General features: G+C 32.2%; 1 protein-coding gene across 1 annotated transcript; it reads left to right on the forward strand.

The window, feature by feature from the left end:
* Positions 1–1194: 1194 nt before the first annotated feature.
* LOC140060650 (monocarboxylate transporter 12-like) lies at positions 1195–5825 on the forward strand. Its single transcript, XM_072106949.1, has 5 exons — positions 1195–1384; positions 1875–2015; positions 2811–2947; positions 3362–3968; positions 5088–5825. Exons 1-5 carry the CDS (start codon positions 1195–1197, stop codon positions 5216–5218), a joined length of 1206 nt encoding a protein of 401 aa, XP_071963050.1. The 3' UTR covers positions 5219–5825.
* Positions 5826–16387: the final 10562 nt, after the last annotated feature.

The raw sequence follows: 16387 nt of genomic DNA on the forward strand, positions 1-16387 counted from the left end.
GACCACTGGGGCTTTCATCAAAGATTATAATAGCGGCGCTATATAATCTTTGCTTTCATGGTATTGATCGATCGGATAACGACCCTTTAACATTCTCGGCGTGGTACGGTTGGAACACAACTAGTCCTCAGTTGTACGCACGCGCACCAGAGATCAAATTGATACGCCCTCATCTATAATTCAGTATATTTATTCACTAATACCCCTTTGTGGGATCTCGAGATATATATATATATATATATATATATATATAAACACAGTAGGCAAAGAACATTAATTCTAAACCGCCCGGTGATATACTGAAATTTAATTAATTAATTTGAAACGATAAAGATGAGAAAATCTGTGAGAATGAGAAAAAGTCGCCCCAACCGAGACTCGAACTCGGACCGTCTGCTTGATATGCAGTTGCCCTAACAATTAGACCACTGGGGCTTTCATGGTATTGTTCAAACTCGATTGGATAGCGACTCTTTAACACTCTCGGCGTGGTACGGCGGAACTATATATAAACAAATCAGGCAAAGAACATTAATTCTAAACCGCCCGGTATATATAAAAGACACCGGACCAACTACTAGTTATTCAACTACAAAAACAACATTTAATAGTGTATAATAGTATATTTTTATGTGTATGTATATATGTGTAATTTCGTTTTTATATTTTTATCCTAAATATTTTATTGATGTTTCAATAAATTGCAGTACGCACTGAAACAGATGAAAAATTGACTTTTGATTTTATTACAGTACTCTATTTGCCTAGGCCTAACAAACGATTTGCTGTCACATTAAAGAAGGTCAAATAGCGGACTTGTATTTATTTCAAGCTGAAGATCTCAACAACCCATAGTTAGAAAATAAACATTGTTTGGCTACTCATTATTTATAGAAAGTTGTTGGGTTTCTATAGAAAAGTGAATGAAACTTTTCTATATCTATAGAAAATTCTATAGATTTCCTATAGAATTTGTTTTTATAGAATTCTATAGTAATTTTTGTTAGGGTGATCAATAGAAATTTTTTCTGAGGATAAAGCATCTGCCGAAACAGATTGTAATAATATTGGAATCAATCACAGATTTTCCAGTTCAGGAATTGTGAAGAATTGCCATTTATTATTGTTTGGCTGAGCTGGCTTTTAAATGGTCTGACCTTGTAAAAATTTTACTTTTACTTGGTTTTACACAAAATGGCGTTTGAACAAGATAAAGGATGGGCTTATGTTGTTGCTCTAGCAAGCTGGTCAATTATAATATTCACAGATATGGCTTTCAGGTCTCCGGGAATATATTATACATATATGGCCGAGTATTTTGAAGCTTATGCTGTTAATGTTGGATTTGGTCTTTCTATGATCCGGACTCTCAATTTCTTATTAGGTAAGACTGGTTGTAGGTTTAAATCAAGCAAATGCTTTTTTTGAACAGCATTTTCACGCATGCATTTCAGGAAATAGGTGTCATTATGACATTTACATTTGCATTAGGTTATTCATTGTTTTAATATTATTATTCATTGTTTTCTGTGAATGGAACACCATCGTTAAACATTTATATTCAACTAGGACACTTAAGCCTATATATAACAGTGATAAAAGCAGAGGGAAGTAAATGTTTGTGAATATAGAATCTATGTTATTCCTTATGACCATTATTTACACACAATGCACAGCGGACGGCCGGTTTCTGAAACAGGTTAACAGATTCTACGTGGGGACAAGCTATCTACGTGGGACAAGCTACGTGGTTTTCAGCTTACTGTGTAAATTGGCCTTTACGGTAACCATAACCTACTTTATATAACGCAATAAGAAACCAATTCATATTTGGACACCATCTTTTTTTGGATTTTGAATCTTGTCATTTATAGGTGTGCTGGGTGCCATTTTGGTGGAAAGATCGAATTGCCGACTAGTTACATTTTTTAGTAGTCTGTTAATGATGTCTGGAACTTTTTTGATTTATATGTCAACAAGTTTCTACCAACTAATCATCGCATGTACACTTATTGGTTAGTTTAACATTTTCTTTCTCTAAAGCTCTGTCTACACTATCAAACTAGTTTTTGACAAAACAAAGTGTGATGTGCACAAATATGGCAGTGATATGCCCAAACATAGTAGTGATATGACATCATGATGTCCATACATTTTTTTGTCACATAAAGTTTGATGAAGACAGAGCATAATATTCAACGTATATAAAAAGAAACTATTACTGACCTAGGCCTAGTTGGCTTTTGTTTTCCTGTCCTGTTATTATTGTTTTTTATTAGGTCAAATAAATAAATAAAATTATTGTTTTTCTATAATAAATAATTGGCAAAATGTTATTTTATGTCGTTTAATGTCGATCTTCTTACAAACATCACCTTAAAAGTGACATGAATTAAATTGCAATATGTCTGCTTCTTCTGAAATTATCATCGTCATGTTTCATTTTATGAAGACATGTAAAAAAAACTAATATGGCCACCTGAATTGAAAAGAAACACATTAAAAAGTGCGCATCACGCTTTTACATGCCTGATTTTCTCCCAAAATGCTCAGGCATTAATAATAATGTTACCTGGTATACCAATATTTTCATTTTGAGGAATTAAAAAATTAATGTGAATAACTTGGATCAAATATTTTCACCTATATACTGAATATTATTTGAATTTGTTATAGCTCCCAGATATAAAGGTGACGCGGCCCCATATAACGTATTATGGAAGCTGTTAAATTATAAATGTTAATTCATGAGAACAAAAATTGACTATCGTCCAAAGTGACGGGTCCACATCTCGCTAATTTAATTTCAGGAATTGGATTAAGTTTGGCGAATTATGTAAGCTACTATATCTTAGATGTTTACTTCAAACAGCACTTTGAATTTGTAATATCAGTATTGCTGGTGATTAGAGGTATTGGTGCCATCATTTCAACACCAGTGACACAGGTAAACACAAGGTCACGGTGATCAAGTTTGTTTGTTTTTAAATTTTAAACCACAGATGGATGGATTTAGGAAGCAATCTGGACCCGGATCTAAATTAATACTTTACTAAAATTATAGTTCAGTCAATCTACAATCTTTTTATTGTTTGTACTAATTATATGCCATACGTCAAAACTACAAGACGGATCTTAACGATTCTTTATCCTTTTATCTTTTTACTCTTGCCGGATGTTACAACTCTTATATTACTTTTTGTGTTGGGCATCGTCTTCTTTTATTTGTAGGCCTATTTCATCATACATCTTTAGACGAAAGGTTGAATAAAAGTATAATGTTAGTCTATAGTAATAATCAAGCTAGAGATCTGTTAAAGACTGAAAATCTGCTAAAAAATGCTTTGATTTGTTTAAACAGGTAATGGTTATGGTGTACGGGTGGAAATCAGCTTTTCTTATTAATGCTGGCCTGTCATATCAGATTTGTGTTTGTGGCTCAGTTTTCAGAACTCCCAAAAAAACAATTAGGAATAAAGGCAACAACTCGAATATTTACAAACTTTGTCATTTTTCATTGTTTAAAAACAAAATGTTCCGAACTCTGCTAGTTGTATCATGTGTGCAAGCTGCGTCTGAAGGGATTATCCTAACCATGACAGACGATCTGGAAGAGCGTGGTGCATCGCTGTATTTAAGTCAATCAATTGGTATTATTTATGGCATTGGTAGTTTACTTGGAAGACCATTTCATTATGTTTTCAGCAAGTGTTTTACAACTGACTTACTTATCCACTTGGCAGTGTGTTTCCTTATCGCAACTTTTTCTACATTTATCAGTTGTGTATTCACAAGTGTGACGTCAGTGTTTTTGTACATCTTCATGTACAGTTTTTTTACTGGATGGATAGATGCGGTAAAACCATTATTTATGAAATATGAAATTGATGCTGATGAATTTGCCTATGGGTACGCATGGACATATGTTTTCTATGGCCTAGGATCATGTATAATAATTCCTATAACAGGTATGTAAGAACGTTTTTATTTTATTTTTAGATTTATTACAGCAGGCAAAATTGTTACAGTAGCAATATAAAATCTGTCCTCAGTAACAATCGTGTATAGTTTGTAGGTATACTATATTTGGCGACAAACAGGATGGATAAACTCAAGATAAACCAACTGTTTCATTTTAAGTTTAAAGCTTTGTCTGCACTATCAAACTTTATTTGACAAAAAAAATGTGATGTGCCCATATATGGACATGATGATGTCATATCACTACCATATTTAGAAATACAACTACCATATTTTGGCACATCACACTTGTTTTGTCACATAAAGTTTGATAGTGTAGACAAAGCTTTAGGGAGTGGATTAGATGAGTCGACAGTTACGACCATAATACTAGGTCAGCTAAAAGCTACAAGCACACTTCCTAAAATTGATTATTCACCCTCTTGAAGTTCCACCTTACAGTAAGGGGACACCTGTCTTTTAGGACACCTGTCTTTTAGGACTCAACAAAGTTCCTATTATGCTATAGCGTACGGTATACGTACATTTCGCCTCGGTTGGTCTCACATGAAATTGCCGCCGTCATGGGTGTCCGTGGGGAAATTCTAGTAATGTAACCATAAAGGCCCATTTACACTAGGACGATAACGATCGACGATAAATAAACAAATATATTTATTTATACATAAAACAAACGAAATATAAAAACTTTTTATAGAATAATCATTTATGATGTCTTTGATGAAAATGATATTTTCACACGTCCAATCAAATGACGTCATGATTAGTAAGAGCAATAATAATAATAATATCGTAACAATTCAACGATGTTATTGTTTTTATTTATCATGACTTGATTTGAATTGTAAAAATATTATTTTTATCAAAGACAGCATAAATGATTATCTTATAGTTCTAGAATAAAAACCTTTCTAATTTTTGTTTTGTTTTAAATCCAATGACATATTAAAAAGTTTATAACAATAAATAAGACAGGATGTTTGGTCCTTTTATGGTTTTTCATCAGCGCCATGAACAAAAGTGGATATTGGCTTGATGGAACTAAAATGATCAACAAGTATTTTATTTTACAGGGCATTATGTTTAAGAACTTTTGTATTTTTCAGGGTTACTTAGAGATTCAACTGGTTCTTACTGGGCATCAGAAGTATTATTTTTTGTGCTTAGTGGAATTGGACTCGGAATAGTTCTTAATGTTATCTACCATAGAAGGATACATTACAAATTATTACAATAATATCTTATTTAATTTATTATCATGCACTTTAAGAGCTCCACTTGATTTTCATTCTGAACCATTATTTAAGTGAAATCAAATGTACTTAAAATCACTGATCCATTCATAACATTCAAATCTCTATTTTTATGTTCTTGAATTATTTTGTACAGCTACTAACATTAACAAATATAATTTTAGAAATCCACGTGAGATGCTTGTACCACTTCTTAGATTAACCAAATCTAAATACTGTATAAGCCTAACCTACTCAGTACCAACTCTGTGGAATGATTTAGATGATATACTTACTGGTTGTATTGTAAAACCGTAACAATTTTTAAGAAATGTATAAAGTATTTTTATTTGTCAAATTATCATGAGTAAAGATATAAATGTTCTCTGCATATATATATTTTGTTTCATACTTATATATTTGAAGTTTAAATATGGCGTTTACCTTTTTCCTTAATAAACTAATCCTAATATATTGTTTTATGAAGGGGCTGATTGAGACAAGTTTATTACTTCTAAACCAGATCCTAACCAAAAAAAAGGGGAAAATATTATGTTAAAATGTATGTTAAATAAAATATTTTTTTTTTTGGTTGAATAAATATTACGAAAAAATCCCAAAAAAGTGGTCATTGTATAATTTAAAGCTAGTGATTATAGGTCGTGGGTTCGAGAGTGGCACCTGAAAGCAATTTGCACCACTATGCTGGTGTTGATTCATAAAGTTTGGTTCCCACTAGGAGTCAACATAAGGACGTAGAAACAACTCAAGCGAATTGACCAATGACAAGCAGCAGCTCAAATAATCCATCGCTCGTGATTGGTCAAATAACATGCGTTACGCTTACTTCCTTGAGTGGAAACCAAGCATAAATTTAATCCAATATACTCCTAAACAACAATAATTACTGTGTACATGTTCACTTTCTTATATTAAGCTCTGTCTACACTATCAAATATGGTAGTGATATTGCCAAATATGGCAGTGATATGACATGACACAAAAACTATGATTGTGTAGACAGAGATTTAGACGTTTAAAAAAAAAAATACACTATTATAAATTATGTGATGATTGTATAACTTATTTAAATGAATAAGCTTAGAAGAGATATCAGATTTTATAAATGTACACTGCTGTGTTCTTTATTACAACAATAAATATATACTAAAAATCAAATCAAAGCAGACTACAAACAACATGTATTCTGTATAACTACTGTATATCAATTTATTTATAATATACTTTCACAATTTTTGTAGCATTATTCTCCGCTGCCGCCTCTCAAAAAAATAAATAAAATTATGATTAGGGGTTCTGATGTATACACCTTCAGTGCCATAAATTCACAATTACAATATAGAATGTATTTATATTTATCAGGCAATATAATAATGTCTGATTTTAATAAATATTAATAAGTTTAGAGAAACTATGTTATTGAGTGCTGTATGTGCCTAAAATTTTAGAAAAATATAAAAAGATACAACTTCATTTTTTACAATTGTTAGGCCTTGATCCCGCAATTAGTATAAGCATTTCAAAGTCTTGGATCCATCATGGATAACCAACACCAGTGGCGTAACGCAGAGGCCTAAGGCCCCTGGTTTAGGAACGATAAGTGGCTCTCCAACACTGGATGCATCAGGTGTTTATAGCCTTTTTTGACATACTTTAATGCTCAGGGCCTCCATAAGCCCCGGGCCCCTGGGTTTAGCCAGTGAGTGCTCATAGCCATTACGCCACGTGACCAACACCATTAACCTATTCTGTGTTAAAAAACAACACTATTAATCTGTTACACTTAAATTATATTTCTTAATAAATATTGACTTAAGAATATATCAAGGTAATGACATTAGAACCTTTATTAAGGGGACACCTTACGGAACCAATAAAGTGTCTCCTTAATTGAGTTGATTTGTGTTGAAACATATATTGGCCTTTGTTTATTTTAAGAAAGTGTCCCCTTAATAGGTGTCTAAAAGGAGAAATTTTCAAATGCATAATTTAATAAATCTATGGTAATTATGTAAGATTGTAGATTTTGTTTTTGTAAATTGAAGTTTGAATTTAGATTTTAAAAATATTTTAAAGGTTTATTTTGAAATGTCTTATTCTTGTCTGTAATTTTCAAGTTTTAATTTTTTGCTTAAAGCATATTTCTAAATTATTAAAAATATTAAGCACATTACATTATTCAACAAACATATCTAAAAATATCATCTATCTAATCTAATCTTTAAAACAAAAATGCAGATATACATTTAAATATAAATATTATGTCAACCACATACAAAAAATGTTACATCTATTTGATGAGGTATACAGTAGAAGCCACATTAAAGAAACATTTTCCCTTATAGGAGTGTCCCCTGAATATGGGTTGGCCATAGTGTTAAACCATATATTTCAAAATATCACAGTAAAGTGTGGTCCTTTTAATATATAAGGGCGTCCCCTGGATAGGTTCTACTGTATTCATCTTTTTGTTCTTATAAATAATTATTACTTTAGTAATGATAGGAACACTGATTTTGTCCATCTTATATCTTCAGCCTTTTATTTCAGTTGCAAAATCTTGATAAATATTAACCTCTTCAACTAGTTTTCCATAAAAACAAACTAAAAAGAATGCTTTAATTTCAAATTTTAATATATCAAATACAAAATATAGTTATCAATGCTAGTCATGCTATAATATGGTGTATGAGAATATCAGCATGAGGCAGAAATGTTCGATTTTCTCACTACCCACCCCAATTTCCCAGTAGTCATATTTTATTTTAATAGTATATTTAAAGCATCTTTGCCTCGTCTGTTTTTAACCTCTCGCTACGCCCTTGGCTTTTGAATTTTGTTTTGTTTGTTACATGCTTACCAGCAGTCATCGGCACCAGCGGTGATCAAGTAACGGTCATCAAATGTGAATTTTACATTAGTCACATGAGCTGAATGTCCAACATACTTCTTATGTGGTGCCTAACAAAATAGATACATAAATTATGGTATAATTAAGTTATGGGTATTCTGACCAAGGCAATCCGACAACAGGAAACTGAACTCGCCTTATCAAGATAGGAACTCGTAACAGTCCTTTGATCTTGGGTCTGGCTGCGACAAATACCAACAGTACTGTACTATGTACATATTCTCAACAGAGCATGGTGTATGTTAAGGGGCATGGAACTGATCTTGTTGCAGCCACAGATAAACCCTTTGACCTCTGGGCTGAAGCTCAGCATCCTGTTTTTAAATTGCATTGTTCTGACCAATGTTGTTTTAAATGTTTTTAATTGGATTCTATGCTTTATATACCATTTTATAAATATTTATTGTGAGATAACCAATCAATGAGTGGGAATGCAAATTGTAACCCTACATATGATCAGCGTTATCTTGTCTAAGATTAAACAACATGCTTGTACTGATTGGAAGAATGATCTTGCACTAATATCTTCTCAATCAGACTATCAAATTATTATTTTTAAAAAACCCTGCCTAATTACTCTGGACACACCTTCTCTCTAGAAGGAGGGTTAGATTGTAGTTGCATTCTTACATATTTGTTTCCATACCAACCTGTAACAAATAATTAATGATAAAATAGATAACGAGTGTTCAAAATGTTTGAAATCGCGTCCACTACTCACTCACGCAATACTCAAACGATTGTCGTATGCAAATAATTTAAGACATTAAAACAAAAATGATTCACAACTGTACTGTGTTCTCATGTATGTGGATTTCATGTTATATAATATTTTAGATAATTGATAGATAACAGATATGGCGACCTTTTTGAGGTCAAGGACATAACTCTTTGCAATACGGTTTTCGTAAATCTCGTTCCACTTCACATGCAATCCTTGATCTCATAAATAATGTAACAAATTCGTTTGAAAAAAAACCCCATTTTTTGTTATCTGTCTTTGTCGACTTATCCAAGGCCTTCGATATTATAGATCACCGTATACTTATTAATAAACTTAACAATTATGTAATCAGGGGTATTACCTTAAACTGGTTTCGTAAATACTTAAGTATGAGGAAGCAATATGTTCCCTTTGGTATATCTCCGCAGGAGGAGATGGCATGTGGGGTGCCACAAGGCTCTGTTTTTGGTCCTCTCTCATCTATATATAAATTTACGTAAGAGCAAAATTCGGTAAATCGCGCCTTACTTTTAGAATTTTTACTCGATGGTATGTAAAGTTGGTTCGTACTTTCGGTACTGATTTTAACCCCCTGATGTAACCCTGTTTACTAATTAAATTAAGTTAGATAATTAGTTATTGACGATTAAAACGAATTTAGGTTCAACGATTTGCCCCAGATAGGGGTGTTTTCCGATCGTGGTATACACTGTCTAATGGATGTCCATCTTGAAAAATACCCGCCACAAAAATGCGAGGAGGCTTCGCATTTTCCTATCTCCTCCTACGATAATTGTTTTTAATAGCTGAAAACCGGTTGAACAACTCGAGTACAGTATCATGATGTTGAAGACAGGCCGATTTTCTTAAAAAAATACTATTTTGATAGATTTAATATACGTTTATACAAATGTATTGATTTGCGATGAATGGAACATTCCAATCTCTGTGTCGTTCCACAAGTGTCTATTCCCTCAGGCGTCGTAAAGGAAAGTACTGTATACTCATAACAGAAATTCGATCCATTTTTTTTTTCAATCTGTGCTGCAGAGGTTGGATATAATTTTTTTTAACGGATAATGATGAGCTAGCGTTTTCAGTCGCCGTATATTATGTACAAATCTTTATTATTGCAGTTAAACCACCCACGTGACATCATCACCCTTCCCTCACTGGCATGAGTAGCGTTGTAAAGCCAGTAGAGGATAGGCCTACGGTGCATCACATGCCCTAAACGCAGAACAACTTTGGTGGGTAGGGTTAGGAACCAACTTAAGTATGAATTGGCTCTAAGAAACAATTGAAAACCATTAGGCCTACTAATTAAGTTGAGTTAGATGATTTAATATTTATTGACGATTAAATCGAATTTATGATTTGCCACGAATAGGGGTGGTTTTCACAAATTGTTTTACATTATATAAACATATTATACACGTCGTAGTGATGTATCGTTACATGTAGGCCTACTATACTATTTCAATCGACTAGGACGGTGATAGTTTCAACAAAGTATTACATCGCAATGTTTTACTGTGTTTAGTGGTATATTATTTGTAAAACATGAAAACAATTAATATTTCGTTACTACATGGATAAAGAATATATTTAAAAATTGTTCCTCTTTGCACCCATTTCCCATCCCTCAACCCTAATGTTACATACAAAACACAAATTAAGTTTGTTTAAATTTGACTTAAACAATTGGTCTCATTTTGTGACAAGTTTCTCTTTCGGAAGTAATTCCCAGGGTGCTAATTTTAGTTGAGTACATAAATCACAGTGTCTATTTATTCGTTCCTGTAAACGACATGTATTATGTCCTGCGGTACGTACATTTGAAATCGCCAGTTTTTTAACGCTGAAATTATTATGTATTCGAGAACCATCTGTGGGCACGACCTAGATGGTACGCGAGCGAAGCGAGCGTACCATCTAGTTTTTCTAATTTACGTAAATGACTTATCCAGTGACACACTCCATGTCATCTCCTTTGCTGATGACACTACACTTTTTGTTCTCATTCAGATTTAAATGTTTTATTTTCTATAGTTAATAATGAATTGTCAAAATATAATGACTGGTTCATCTCAAATAAACTCCTTATAAACTCCATGGAAACCAATTACATTCTTTTTCATTTACAACGTCATTCGTTAGACCTCTCAAATTACAATATATTTATTAATGTAGATAACATTAAACAAACGTCAGAGACTATGTTCCTTGGTGTTTTAATCCAGGAAAACTTGAGATGGACCAGTCATCAGAATCATATTGCAAACAAATTTCTAAACAACCTTAAGCACACTTTTCCTCAGCGTATTCTTCTTTCATTATCTAATTCTTTAATTTGACCTTATCTTCATTATTGTAACATAATTTGGGCTGCTGATTATTCATCTCATCTCGATAAACTTAATTAGCTGATTAAGCGTGCTATTAGAAATATTATTTTTACGTCTCGCATTACTCCATCTGAACTTTTATTTTATGAACTTAAGTTACTGAAGTTATTAAAAAATTGTTATTAAATTGCTAAGTGCCTCTTTTGTTTTTCAATCTTCCTTCTCCCATGATTATTTTATTTAACATGCACTGCTGATTTCAACCATGGTCATACTTTAAGAAGTACTGTTCATAAGTTTCAGTTAACTATTCCTTTTGTAAGATTAAGCAGTTCTTCCCACTTTATTTATGTTTCTGGCCTTTTAATTTGGAATCAATTAGATACCAGTATTGTTAACTCTTCCTCTCTCCCATTTCATAAAAAAAACTTAAAAATCATTTATTATCATTGTACTCAAACTAGACCTCCAAACTGTTTTTTGTTGTCATGGAATGAAGTGGATTGATAATTACATTTTTATTTTGCCAATAACAATAATACCGTTTACATTTTTTTTTCATCGCTTAAAAAAATATTATATGATAAGCAATTTTGCATGTAAAAGAATAGGATTTTTCTTTACAAGTTTATAGATTGTTGAAAATCAAATTAAAACCTGGACAAAATACAGAAAAACAATAATAACCCTTTTCTGTAGAATGTAATAAATTACCATTCCCTAACATATACAGTAGTATCTGCATGAACATTCTAGAATAAGAGTGTTTTGATTTAAGAAACCATGTATAATTAATATAGGAACATTCCAGAAGTGCTATTAATAGAAACTGTAATCCAATAGAATAAGAAGTATAAGGAATGATTTAGAAGGTTATGAACATATTGTATATAAGGGGAAGTATGACAATTGTAAGAAGGGAGAAGGATTTTTGATTGAAGCATTTATTTTGAAGAAGGTTGGATTAGAGGTAGGATATTCGATTGTAAAAGTTATTGTGAAGCTGTTGTTTAAAGTGCTTACTGGATTGTTGAAAGTTGAAGTTGATTGAAATTAAAGCTTTGTTTTGAGTTATTTTACAACTTTGTGGATTATTGGTGTATACTTTTATGTCACAAGGGAGTTCCTAAAGTATTTTCAACCGCTCGGAAACATACGTAAAGGGAGTTCGTGACAAGAAACTCTATGAAATCTCTATAGAATTTTGATAGAGATTTTATTCAATCATTCTATAGAAAATCTATAAACGAATTCTATAGAATATTTGATATAAATTCTATAAAATTATATTTATTTGATTCTATAGAACAAATTTGTAAGGAATATTAACATGAACCAATTATCATTGTGTACTTGAATTATATCAACTTTTGCTTGTTTTATATCATCAAGTATTTTCATTTTTCATTGTTGGGAGTGGTTAATTTACTCTCTGGTTTTATTTTAACAAATGGTCATGGTCCATGCATGTAGTGCCTTCTGGGGGATAGCTTCTAATTTTATTTGAAGAAAGGTGAATACTTTGAATCATGTACAGTCTTAGCCAAAGGCTGGTATACATAAGTAGTATTGTATTATTAACCTAGCTTACAAATACCATGAGTTACATAACATAAGAATCTATGCGTTTTTGGCCTAAATAGTAGTATGAGAATTAGGCCTAGCCTAGGCCAACAAGCCAGCCAAATTAAGGCCTATATATGGTGACTTGGGATTGGTTAGAGAAGCTAGGCCTAGCTAATTGAGAATTTAAATTGTTTTTTGCCTTCAAAATAAAAAAGACCTACTTGGCCTAAATAAAAACAACAACACGTTTGCAAGCCTATATCATGATATAAACAATTCTGTCTTTTCTTATTCTATTATTTTATAGATCTCGCCATCGTTACCATTACATTATTATATAAAGGACCAAATTATACTGTAAAGCGGTATCCAAATGCTTCTGCTACTTTGCTGGACAGTCATTGGCCAACAAAGTAAAAGAGATGAACAAAACACCGAAGGTTAGCGTACAGGAATCAGCAGGAAGAAGTTACTGGATAGTTTTATGTTTGGTATATTTTATTGTACCTTGTCATTTACTTTAATTATATGTACATGTTATATATTATTTTATTAATTCTGTTATTCATTAAAACTCCAACTCATAACTGACAGTAAAGTGTAAGCTTTTGTGTAATTATTAGTTTTATATTTTTAATTCTAAATTTGTTATTTAAGATCCAAAACCTTGATCTTTTAATATATATATCTTTTGATATATTCCCTATTCCCACGTGTAAAGGTACAATTCCAAAACAATCCAGAATATAATATATTCTGGATATATATTATATATGTATATATATATATATCCAATCTGCAGACAGTACTGTTTCGATCTTATTAGATCTCGTCAGTGCAGCTCAGGTTTCGAAATGAAATGTACCGCAGAACTGGCACAATATATAGGCTGAGCCAGGTATGCGGGCCGCAATTTTTTTTTTCGTACATAAGTTGGGGACCCCACCTCATGAAACGTCACAAAACAAACATGAATAATTCATCAGTTAAATTTTCTTGTTCCGTGTGCACCCAAGCGTATAGCAACAAGAAGTGATTACACAAGCAAGTGCGGTACGATTCTGGGCCTATCTCCGCTGTTGTTGCGGCGTGCGATTTCATAGAAGAATAGCCGGGTTTTGTGTGGATTGTCGAAATAATCAGCCTTTAGTTTATGGTGTTTTTAATATTATAATTTATTACTAAAGAATTACGTGTTACGTGTGGGTGTGTGTGACGTGTGTGTGTTAGGTATGACACAATCCGAGTACTATAAGTCAGCAAAATTAAACAATAAACATTACACAAAAATACATTTTTTATTCTCGTGGGTCTAATCTTCCCATCTCATGTGTTCATATACGCGCATTTTTAAAGTTCCTTTGAGTACATGCATATTGTTTGATAATAAAATAGCAGAATTAAAAAAATACAGTACACAAATTATACACATTCTTTATTCTTGTGGGTCTAAGCTTTCTTTGGGCTATGTCCAATGAATTACTACTTAGTTTAATGTCTTGCCTAGCTGTCGATTAGCGTCGACTCGACACATTTTGTGTGAAGAAGTGTGCGCGAAGGCAATCCCGTGAATTGACTTAGAATCCTAGGCCTACTGTAAAGTATCGTATCGCAGTTGTGTAATCACTTCTTGTTGCTATACGCTTGGGTGCAAACGGAACAACAAATATAACTGATGAATTATTCATGTTTATTTTGTGACGTTTCATGAGGGGTCCCCAAATTATGTACGAAAAAAAAAATCGCATGCGGGACATGGTACATTGATTATGAACACATAGAGTGCAGAAGCTCAAAGAGCGTGCTTTGCAAAATGCTAATAGTATTCACAGCAAAAATGCACCGTTTCGAAATGAGTGCTCCACAAAACAACATACTATATATGAATATAGCAGAAAGTAGAGGAGCGTAATATCCAATCTGCAGACAGTACTGTTTCGATCTTATTAGATCTCGTCAGTGCAGCTCAGGTTTCGAAATGAAATGTACCGCAGAACTGGCACAATATATAGGCTGAGCCAGGTTTGCGGGACATGGTACAGTGATTATGAACACAAAGAGTGCACAAGCTCAACGAGCGTGCTTTGCAAAATGCTAATAGTATTCACAACAAAAATGCACCGTTTCGAAATGAAGAGTGTTCTACAAAACAACATACTATATATGAATATAGCAGAAAGTAGAGGAGCGTAATATCCAATCTGCAGAGACAGTACTGTTTCGATCTTATTAGATCTCGTCAGTGCAGCTCAGGTTTCGAAATGAAATGTACCGCAGAACTGGCACAATATATAGGCTGAGCCATGTATACGCGATTATGAGATCATGTTCCGAATATGAGCACTGTTTCTATAATTTACAGTATGATTTATATATAATTTACACAGTGCTACGCAACATCATTGATTTTTATATATATATATATATATATATATATATATATATATATATATATATATATATATATATATATATATATATATATATATGTATGTATATATATATATATATATATATATATATATATATATATATATATATATATATATATATATATATATATATATATATAAGACACCGGACCAACTACTAGTTATTCAACTACAAAAACAACATTTAATAGTGTATAATAGTATATTTTTATGTGTATGTATATATGTGTAATTTTGTTTTTATATTTTTATCCTAAATATTTTATTGATGTTTCAATAAATTGCAGTACGCACTGAAACAGATGAAAAATTGACTTTTGATTTTATTACAGTACTCTATTTGCCTAGGCCTAACAAACGATTTGCTGTCACATTAAAGAAGGTCTAATAGCGGACTTGTATTTATTTCAAGCTGAAGATCTCAACAACCCATAGTTAGAAAATAAACATTGTTTGGCTACTCATTATTTATAGAAAGTTGTTGGGTTTCTATAGAAAAGTGAATGAAACTTTTCAATATGTATTCAATCACAGATTTTCCAGTTCAGGAATTGTGAAGAATTGCCATTATTATTATTGTTTGGCTGAGCTGGCTTTTAAATGGTCTGACCTTGTTAAAAATTTTACTTTTACTTGGTTTTACACAAAATGGCGTTTGAACAAGATAAAGGATGGGCTTATGTTGTTGCTCTAGCAAGCTGGTCAATTATAATATTCACAGATATGGCTTTCAGGTCTCCGGGAATATATTATACATATATGGCCGAGTATTTTGAAGCTTATGCTGTTAATGTTGGATTTGCTCTTTCTATGATCCGGACTCTCAAATTCTTATTAGGTAAAACTGGTTGTAGGTCAAAAACTTTAAATCAAGCAAATGCTTTATTGAACAGCATTTTCATGCAAATAGGTGTCATTATGACATTTACATTTGCATTAGGTTATTCATTGTTTTAATATTATTATTCATTGTTTGCTGTGAATGGAACACCATCGTTAAACATTTATATTCAACTAGGACACTTACGCCTATATATAACAGTGATAACAGCAGAGGGAAGTAAATGTTTGTGAATATAGAATCTATGTTATTCCTTATGACCATTTACACACAATGCACAGCGGACGGGTGGTTTCTGAAACAGGTTAACAGATTCTACGTGGGGACAAGC

The sequence above is a fragment of the Antedon mediterranea genome, chromosome 10 (genome assembly GCF_964355755.1).
Source record: "Antedon mediterranea chromosome 10, ecAntMedi1.1, whole genome shotgun sequence".
Taxonomy (NCBI): domain Eukaryota; kingdom Metazoa; phylum Echinodermata; class Crinoidea; order Comatulida; family Antedonidae; genus Antedon; species Antedon mediterranea.